The sequence below is a fragment of the Crinia signifera genome, chromosome 1 (assembly GCF_055691185.1).
Source record: "Crinia signifera chromosome 1, ASM5569118v1, whole genome shotgun sequence".
Lineage (NCBI taxonomy): Eukaryota > Metazoa > Chordata > Amphibia > Anura > Myobatrachidae > Crinia > Crinia signifera.
Genome location: NC_139217.1, coordinates 432,742,589 through 432,753,321, shown reverse-complemented (window position 1 = coordinate 432,753,321; position 10,733 = coordinate 432,742,589). Strand labels below are relative to the sequence as shown.

Genomic DNA, 10,733 nt, shown 5'->3' with positions numbered 1-10,733 from the left:
ATTACATTTATTTACATGTATTTATATTACAGATGTGCCGGCTCTGATTTATTATGATCTGTTTCTATGTAATGTTGATGTTTGCATTGTTCTTTTCACGAATGATCATATTTTGTCTACTGATACAAATGGAAATACACACGACAACAATGTCACCTGAATGACCGACATAAAGGCGCTAACTACAACCTGACAAACATCCATCAATTTGTGTTTTACCTTCATTTTAGGACAATCATGAAACCTGTTTTGTTGCTGCTAATGTTCGCTATGTACTATGACGCAGGTAAGGTGATACTTGAAAATGACATTATGAAAGTATGTGTGTATATTGTAGAGGAAACTGAGCTGCAGACTATATCTTTGTAATATTTCATGTTTGTATTAAAGGTTGGATCTCATGTTTCCCTTTAATTATTCGTCAGAACAGATCAGTGTACACAATGTTATTGTTGATAATATCTTATTGAGAGATCATTGTGGTTCGTGCTGTGAGCGCAGGTTCAGCCAGGAAAGAGGCTGCAGTGGTAGGGTGTGAGGTGGAGAAAGGTTTGGGAAGGTGTTTGATAAGCAATTTGATTCAATTACAGTTATTTTATTGGATGAAATTTTAACACAAAATTGTCCACAGCATGGTGGTAGATTTGTGTTCTCATGATCAAATCTGTGATTTAGCTATTGTTTGCAGCTGCAGGGGTGTGACAAGTGCCGTGGCTGTGTTGGTATCGTCTACCAGTAGCGTCCTTACCTTAGGTTACACCCAGCGCTTGGCCTCTTGGTTAGGGGTGTGGCCTCTTGGTTAAGGGGTGTGGCCTCATGACATGGACCCCTTTTCTTGTCAGTCCTGTGGTCCTGGAGATGTGAACTGCAACTGGTGATCTGTCATTATCCAATCAATAGGTCAACACCATTTGATCGACACAGACACACAAGATCAACATAGAAAAACCTAGCAGGGTTGAATTGCCAGCAAATTTACCCGGGAATTTGTCCCTGGAACCTTTCACACCAGCGCTAGTCCAGTGTTGTTCCCGGACCCAACCTGGGAATTTAGGCTGGTGTGAAAGGGGTATAAGTAGAGAATATTTGGGCAATATCCCTCCCTAAGATTTAAGGAGGGATATCTAATGCAATCCCTCCAAAACATATCTATGTCTATGGGGATGCTATGTCGTTGCATTTACCAAGCTCTGAAAAGCAAATTCTAGAGTAGCCAATGGTCTACACAGGCAGTGGGGCTAGCTAAAGGGAACGCATTACCAGCACTTACTTTCACACACTTTATAGTAGAGTAGTAAAATAAGTAAAAGGTTTATTTATTGATTTATTTTGGGAAAGGGTGTGAACTGTATTGCACTGCAATGATCCTCGGTATGCCCCTTATGACACATAAATAGACACGGCCGTGCTTCCACAGTCTGCGCATCACTTCATCTGTAATACAGGGCCACTATGAACACTTGACACTTTTCCTTTGATGTACTTTTCCAGACTCACCTTTGTGTTCTGTTTTTCTTTCGTTTTATCTTCCTTATATCCTTTTTTTGCTGTTTCTTTTTGTTTTATACATTGTGTTTTGTTTTCTGACACTGGTGTATTGAGACGCACACTTACACTGGGTCTGCATGAGCTCCACCTACCCAATGTTGATCCTGCCCTGAGAGTTCACCCCTATCCAGATATTATGGCTCTGATTAAGAGCCGCCTGCAATACTGATGTTCATGGAGTTGAGTGATGTCACATGCATTTACACAGTGTATACGCACAAAGGGTCTGTTACGATTTAGATGCACATAACAGAACTGCCTTGGAAATATGCTCAGTGATCATGGGCAGTGATTGGGAGATGACCTGTCTCATGGACAGGTCACTGAAGTGCATACTCACTAGAAAATCTCCATTGTAACTAACGCGATGCATGCCAATGACAGTGCTGGGGGTTTTACAGGAGGGTTGATGGAATAACCTAATGCACAGGTTCTCAAACTTGGTCCTCAGGACCCCACACGGTGCATATTTTGCAGGTCTCCTCACAGAATCACAAGTGAAGTATTTAGCTCCACCTGTTGATCTTTTAAAATGTGTTGGTCAGTAAATAGTGCACCTGTCGTGTGACCTGGAAAGTGTGAACTGTGTGGGGTCCTGATGATCGAGTTTAAAAACCTCTGACCTAATGATTCAGATGTTCTAGGCTCAGATGATCCCTCAGAATGGGCCCCCTACTGACTAAATACTGTTTATTGCACCAGCTGCAGCCATCCGTCTCTCAATGTGCTGATCCAAGAGTCAAGGAACCAAGAGTGCTCCCTGATGCTCCTTGTTTACTTCCATTCTCTGCAGTAATCCCTGTATAGTATCTGTAGCTGTCATTATCTTTTCAGCCTTCTTTGTAGGATCAAGATCTCATCCATGTTAACTGTAAATGGTGCATTGTTATTGGATGCACTGGGGTTGCCTTTCTAGTGAACTCACCAATCAGAGTTCATTTTATTTTAGAAAACTCCATTTGGTTCATTAAATTCACTTGAAAGAATAACAATAAAAACATCAATTTACACATCATGATGGATATAAAGTTGGCATTGCCCATGGTTCTGCAATTCGCTGGACAATGAGGAACTACCATAGTGCATAATATTGCTTCATGATAACAAACTTAGGGCCCAATTCTAGGTTTGCTCTACACATATGCAGGGCCACTGTGCGGACGTCTTCGTCGACTTGCACAGTCCTCAAGGCATTTGCACAGGGAGGGGCATACCCATGCGAACGCAGGTGGGAAGCTGCCTGCTGGGTGGCGGGCGCTAATGACACAGGACGTCAGCCGCCCAACCCGTTCTCTGACCGGACGTCGCAAATATAGGTCACTCAAGACAGGGGGCGAAGATCGAATGATTTTGCCCCCGTACACTCCCCTGCGAATGGGTGTTTATGATAAACATCCATTTGCAATGCGGCAGGGATTTCGCACAGTGGCTGGCGGCATGAGATGGCTCGTTAAGCAGCACATCAACCAGAATCAGGCCCTTCTCTGCACAACAAGAACTGTGAGATCTCTGTTAACGGAAACTTAGAGATTGATACTTTTTATTTTTATTTTTTATTAAGTTTTTATTGAAAATAAATGTCAAAATACATTGTAATCTCAGTGTAAACAACAAACATTAGATATGCTATTAAACATAAATATAGGTCACACAGTATAGGGGAGGAGTAGGAAAGAAAGGGATGGGGGTACGCCAGACGGTGGTGTTCATTGGGTGGGTTAGTAGGAAGAGGCAAATGTTATTACTTATCAGTTATATGCTTTGTGAAAGACAGGTTTCACGTGAAGATATACTAAGGGGTTCACTATGCAAGACGACTCTTGGGCGCCGGGGCCTAATATATAGAGAGTCTGGGCAAATCAGCATCAAAAACAGTTGGACATGTCTGGAGGTTGAGTCAGCGAAGGTTGGGGCCCAGGGATTGTGGCAGGTGTCCGGGATAACCAGTACTCAGTCCATGCATACCATTTTATCAGCGACTTAGAAGCTGATGGGGAAAGAGTGATTCCAGCTATTTCAAATTCACAATGTAGTTGTAGGTTTGATCCAACCAAATCTAAAGTAGGGACAAAAGGGGTGCGCCAATGTCATGTTAGAAGGAGCTTCGTGGTTACTAAGATATGGTCCATCACATAGCGGTCGTTGGCAGGCATATTGTCACGATAGATATGGAACAGGGCTAATAATGGGTTTGGGGTAATTGGAGACTGTTATTTTGGATATGGTGGTGAATACAGAGGATCGTAGGTTTGACAAAGCTGGGCAGGACCAAAATATATGAAGGAGAGTTCCTACCTGGCCGCAGTTGCACCAGCATGGGTTAGAAGTAGATGGCCATATGGTGTGAAGCAGTGCCGGTGTCAGATATAGTCGATGGAGAAGTTTATAAAAATGTTCTGAGTGGGATATGCATTTGGACAGGCTAAAACATGTCTGAAAGACCGTGTGTCACTCATCCTTGGAGAGGGAGCTTTCTAGGTCCGATTCCCATTTAGCCGTGGAAGGTATCTTATTAGGTGTGCTAGGACGAATCAATAAGGCATACCACCACAATATGTTCCCTTTACTCTCAGGGGCAGTCAGTTTGTCTTGAAGATATCTGGGCACTGTTGATACCTTATGAGCGGACGGGGTATTGCTATAAAGCCAGTGTCTCATTTGTAAGAATTTATAAAAAAAATTATGAGGGAGGGAATAGAGGTCCTGGAGTTGGGAATAGGGCATTAATAGGCCATTTGATGTAATTCTTTCCAGGGACCCCACATATCTAGCAATCCCTGTAGAGAGATTTAAGTTGAGGATAAGGTGGGATAGACCCTGTAAGGAGAAATCGGGATTGATATGAAATCCCGGCGTTCAATATCCCGACGACGGAATTCCGACCGCCGAAATCCTGACAAGGGGGGCCGTGGATCGCCCCTTCTTGCGGGCTCGCTGCGCTCGCCACGCAACGGGCCCGGTGCCTTGCTGCGCTCAGCACACTCATTTATTCTTCCTCTATGGGTGTCTTGGACACCCTCGGAGGGAGAAAGTGTCGGGATTTCGGCGGTCGGGATTCTGGCATCGTGATTTTGAATGCCGGGATTCCGACCTCCAGGATTTGAACTGCATCCTGAGAAATCACCAGAAGGGAGAGAAGCATCCTTAGAGCCAGAGATATGGGTTAACCAAGCTTTACGAGTGGCTAACACTGCCAGTGATCGTGGCGCTGAGTGTGGAGTTACCTTTGGCGGTAGCCATAAGATATCTGTTAAGGGAAAAGGGGCTACGAGGCTGCATTCTAGAATTGCCCATGGCTTGATATCCTCCTCTGCAAACCATGCCCCTACTTGAGCGAGCAAGGTGGCTTATTGGTAAGATTGTAGGTCAGGCAATGCGAGACCCCCATCTAATTTAGGCAGAGATAAAATTTGATTGGCCAGTCTGGGTTTTTTACCTCCCCAAATATATTTGAGAAAAAGGGAGCAAAATTTACACAGGAGAACATTGGGGATAAAGACAGGGATAGTTCTAAATAAATGTACTATTTTTGGGAGGACCACCATTTTCAGAGCGGCAATACGTCCCATCCAAGAAACATTCTGGAGCATCCAATCAGATGTTAATAATGTACGTTTAGCTAAGAGGGGAGGATAGTTACAGGAAATTATATCCGATGCTCGTGAGGGTATTTGGATCCCCTGATATTTGAGGCTCCTATCCTGCTATATATATATATATATATATATATATATATATATATGGTACTTATGTATTATCTGGGCTCCCATGTTAAATTCACCCCATTTTTTCATACCCCTACTATCCAACTACGCATGGAGTTGATTTTATATAGTGTGGCGAGCGCAGCGAGCCACCGTGCCCGAAGCGTGGCGAGCGCAGCGAGCCCCGCGAGGGGACACGGTCTCATAAGAAAAACGGGAGCCCAGATATTACATAAGTACCATATATATATATATATATATATATATATATATATATATATATATATATATACATATACATATACATATACATATACATATATATATATATATATATATATATATATATATATATATATATATATATATATATATATAGGGATATTCCCCTTCATGTAACTGAAGAAGGTCTGAAGTGTAATTAATAGGTTACGGCTTCGGTTTTAGTACTGTTTAATTTGTAGTATGAAGCTTCCGCAAATTCATTAAGTAGTTCATGAAGGTGCGGCTACGAAAAGGAGGGATTGGTGATAGATGATACATTTATTTAAGGAAAAGATTTAAAGGCTCTCCCTGCTATATACAGTAGTACCACAGGTCGCTGGTTGACCAACACCACATTAGTAACATAATAATGCCTGTGCCTATTGCAATTCTGGATATAATGCTGTTATCAGATATCCAGCAATCCTCTGGTTTATGTTTTGGACAGGTGTCTCAACAGAGTGTCCCATATCACACTGCCAGGAGCCTACAGGTAAGACTATTGTCAGAATTCTACAGACCAGTTCTCCTATTTATACCGGTATGTCAGGAAGTCCTGTGGTAGATGGTACACAGTAAGCAGCAGTAACATATTATAGGTATTACTAATAGGTTATCCAGGAACTATGAAATATGAAGACTTAAGCCCCGTACACATGGCGAGATATTGGCTAATGGACAATTTTGACTAAGCAATTTTGAGAGAGATTTTGGCTAGATGCACTGGTGATTCTGACTAAGCGATTTTGTCTAAAGGCCCCTTAAGGGGTGTACACACGGAGAACTTTTAATAGGAGATTTTCACTAGATAGTCAAAATCTCCTAGAAGGATAGCCAAAATCTCCCTATTTTTCTCCTGCTTAGTCAATATTGTCTAGCATAGATTGCTTAGCATATATTGACTGTGCAGGCAAGGCAATTTTGACTAGATCATAGACTATCATTGCTTAGTCAAAATCTCCAGTGCATCTAGCCAAAAGCTCTCCCAAAATTGCTTAGTCAAAATTGCCCATTAGTCAAAATCTCCCTGTGTGTACACCCCTTAAGCAGGAGAAAAATAATGAGATTTTTGCTAACCTTCTAGAAGCTTTTGTATATCTAGTAACAATCTCCTGCCAAAATCTTCCCATGTGTACACCCCTTATGATCTAGTCAAACCATCTGCAGCAGGAAACACAGGATCTGCCATCAGATTGCCAGTGATACATACAATAAATAGTGGGATCTCTGACCTTTAGGAAGCAGTGTGTGTGTGTGTGTGTGTGTATATGTATATATGTATATGTATATATGTATATGTATATATATATATATATATATATATATATATATATATATATATATATATATATATATATATATATATATATATATATATATATATATTATGGCCAGAATAGTTGAGATGTCCAGAATCCTTGCTACAAAACAGTGGACACACATTAAAAGTCATACCACTAATATACCCTCCTCCATCTTCCCCTGGATCAGTAATTTACCTGACGTCTCACATCCTATGTTAGGACCTACAATTAAATACTGGCAGAAAATAACAAAAAACATGTTTTATATACTAGCCATAGAATCTTGCTTCCCACTCAGCTCTTATCCTGGCGGGATTTGGTGGACTCACAAGACTGCAAATTCACAGCCTTGCTAATCAACCAGAATGACCTCCTATATCCTCTCCTTTCACAATGCCTCTCCTAGATGGACCCTTACCAAATTTGCACAAAAGTGTTTATGTAAATCCACACAAGTACACCTGTGGTGAAATTTAATAGGATGAGCTATTCGGAAAGTGAGAGATTTGGTGAGAAATCTCCAGGTTTTTTAAAGGGGCAATCATTTACACTTGTGTAAATGATTGCCGCTTTAAAAAAACTGGAGATTTCTAACCAAATCTCTCACTTTCTGAATAGCTCATCCTATTAAGCTTCCCCTTTGGTGTCTATTATTTATCAGTTGTGTCTAGAGATTCTACTGTATCTACTGATTTACCTTCTTTTGTCAAACATGGCAGTCTGAATTGGCAACTAATACACAAGACGAACACTGGCAATATACTTTTGCCAGCTCATCTTCAATCCAGGTTGTAGAGATAATGCAAAATATCATCCAGATGGTATAGATGCCCCGTACACATAGATCAGATGTTTCTAACGGTTTCTGACCTCTGTTGGCGAAGTATTCGATCTTGGGGTTACCCATTGCATATACGGTGACTCTGCTCAGAACTGGCTGAATATTGGAAGACAGTTAGGAGACTATCCATGTTTATTACCGGTCTCCATCTACCAAATACTCCAGAATGTTGTCTGCTTAATTATATGGATATACCCAGGGCCGTCTTAACAGCATTGTGGGCCCCTGGGCAAAGCAATGCACTGGGGCCCTTACCCATTCTCCCCTCCTAGGGGTGGGGGGTGCTATCAGCAGCAGCTTTGATGTCCCACGGGTGGCAGGGGGTGCTCTATCTTCCACTCAACATTTAGGACCTGGAGCAGTAACTTCTGCTAATTACTCCTTTACTGCACAGGTGTTGGGAGGGAGAACGCTAACGTGTGGAAGGGGGCACTGAGCTGAATGAAGGGTCCCTTGTAAATGACTTCCAGGGCGGTAGGGGGTGTTTTATATGCAGGGGAGGGTTGGATAATGGAGTGGGCTTAATATTCCTCATTTTCCGGTGGAAGGGCAGCTTGTTTGACTGCAGATATCGCCATTATCTGGAAATAGATTTCTTAGCCTTCAATAGTATAAAAACCTAGAGTCCCAACTTTCAGGAGGTGCTGGGGACTTGGGGATCAGAGATCAGGAGCCAGAGCAATCCATTGACAAAAATATAAAACTGTACACCAGATGTGTGGAGCTGAAGCAGGGACCAGCTGCCGGAAGGCTGATATCTCTGGCTCTGGGCATGATAGAGACAAGCCGCTAGTGTTGATAGAAAGGGAAGAGTTTCAGCTCTTGGAATAAAATCTCTACATCAGATAGAACCTGAGAAATATTACTGGGAATTGCAATTTATACCCCTTTTACACCGCCGAAAAATCCGGGTCAGCGGCGGGTCAGACCCGGATCTTCGGCGGTGTAAATCCCTAACGCCGTGTCCCTTTACACGGGACTTCTACCCAGGTCCTGACCTGGGTAGAACACGGCTAGGACCTGGGTAGAGGGCGGTGTAAATGGGAACGCCGGGGGGGGGGGGGGGGGGGGGCGGGTGCGGGTCGGGCTGTCCGCTCGGTGTAAATGGCACTAAACGCCGGGTGCGACCTGAGTCTAAAAAAGCCGGGTGCGACCCGGCGTTTTGGTGTAAAAGGGGTATAACAGGTCAGATGTGGACTGCTGCTTTAAAGTTGGATATCTCCAGTTCTCCTAGGCCGGTTTTCAAAATTCTGGTATCCCTGAAAAAAGGGGATCCTCAGCTATCAGAATAGGGTCCTTATACACATGGGCCCCCTGGGCAAGTGCCCATTAAGCCCATATGGAAAGACGGCCCTGGATATACCCACCTCTAAGTACAAAAACATAATTACTTAGACATATAATGAATGCTGCAAGGGCAACTATATCATGCTTTCGGTAATCTTCAACTTGTCCCCCTATCTCTCAGTGGTTCCAGATATATCAATTTATCTAAAAGGTTCGGAGTATAACATACAGTATGTAGATAAACTTGCTGAGAATTGGCGTCAGTCTGTATATGCTTATCTGATGATGTCACTGCAGATCACAATCTGTTTATACTAACATTCAGCAGCATTCTGTTAAAAAAAAAAGAAAAAAAACTGAAATGTCAGTAGTGTAACTACAATATGCAATGTAAAACTACATGCAATAAATATATTTTTGGGGTCATTCAGGAGTGACTAGAGTAGCTTTTGCTGCTGCTTACTTGGAAGCAGCAGTGATTGTGCTGTATAGAAGGCAGTAGGAGGCATCTATGGTTCAACATCGGTGGCTTGGGGCAAATAATCGTGCAAACCACCAGTTGCAGAGGACAGGAAATCTCCGTCCTATGACCTTTTTCTTCCCCCTAAATGGCTGTAACACGCCTCTGCGCCCCCCCCCCCCCCCCCCATACCCAATGAATGTTGATCACTGACAGTCTGCTGGTGTCTTGCTCCAACATCACATGACCCATTCACACTTGCACAGCACAGGTCCTGCTCTTGTGCAAAGTTAACATTGGTAATTTGCACATGAGGTCACATGGTTAATCACATCTGAATGACCCCCTTTGTGTTTTATCTGAATTCCCCTATTGGGGGCCACCTGAAATGCATTAATACCTCCCTCCCCAGTTAGCATTGATGGTAATCCCTCTTTTGACTTGGGAAGGCCCACCTAGTACACCACAGACCTTGGGCTGTTTCGATACAATCGCGCAATGTAAGGTATTCCACGTCACTTCTGGTAGTGACAACTGACTGGAAGTATCGGAGCGCTCTGTGTGTTTAATAATTAGGAATAAAATGTACGAGTGGACACATGTAAAAAAATTTGTAGGTTAAAAGGTTGGATATTCCAATGTTTACATTCTTTTAGTGAAAAGGTGGAGTTGCCCGTGTCCCTGTCTAACCCTATCTAGAGCCGGCGGTGCAGCACGGCGGCTGCGGTGTTAGCTGCGGCTTTGATTACCTTCTCCCGTATGTCAGCGGGGGAGCAGCTGTCGGGTCCCGTTCTTCGCCAGCGTCCCGGCACGGCTTCCGAGTTCTTCTTGCTGCTGGGTACTTGGATGTGGTGAGGCAGGTGGGCTGTGAATCTGCTCCAACGCGTTTCATGCCGCAAGGGCACTTTTTCAAGGATGCAGTGTTTTAAAAAGTCCGCTTTTTTATTCTAAACTTTATTGATAAAACAGGAAGTTGATGGACAGATGTGTCGTCCTCTTTTGGTGGGAACCTCATGGGTTCTGATCTTCAAGGTGCCACTCGTATTTTTGTGTGAAAAGCAGAAGATTTATATGAAGTGAATAAAAATGTTTAAAATGAATTTAAAAAGGCATTTAATTCTATATCTATGTTTAAACCACGTGGGTGGAGGGTTTTTAGTTCGAAGATCCATCGCATTTAATTTTTTTAGTAAATCTTTAATAACGATGTCTCCTCCTCTCCAGTTTTTGTGGATTTTTTGTATCACAGTGAATTTTAATTCTGTAGGATCTTTATTATGTTTTTCTAGGAAGTGGTTGGAAACACTGTGGGTGGTTAAACCTCT

The 10,733-nt window shown here is 42.8% G+C and overlaps 1 protein-coding gene across 1 annotated transcript in view; it reads left to right on the top strand.

Annotated features, from left to right (window-relative positions):
- Positions 1-235: 235 nt before the first annotated feature.
- LOC146020013 (leukemia inhibitory factor receptor-like) overlaps positions 236-10,733 on the top strand; it is a 52,118-nt gene continuing 41,620 nt past the window's right edge. Inside the window, exons 1-2 of the mRNA XM_083152758.1 lie at positions 236-286; positions 5,965-6,009. Coding sequence (XP_083008884.1) covers positions 238-286; positions 5,965-6,009 — 94 coding nt within the window. The 5' untranslated portion in view covers positions 236-237. The remainder of the gene's footprint in view (positions 287-5,964; positions 6,010-10,733) is intronic.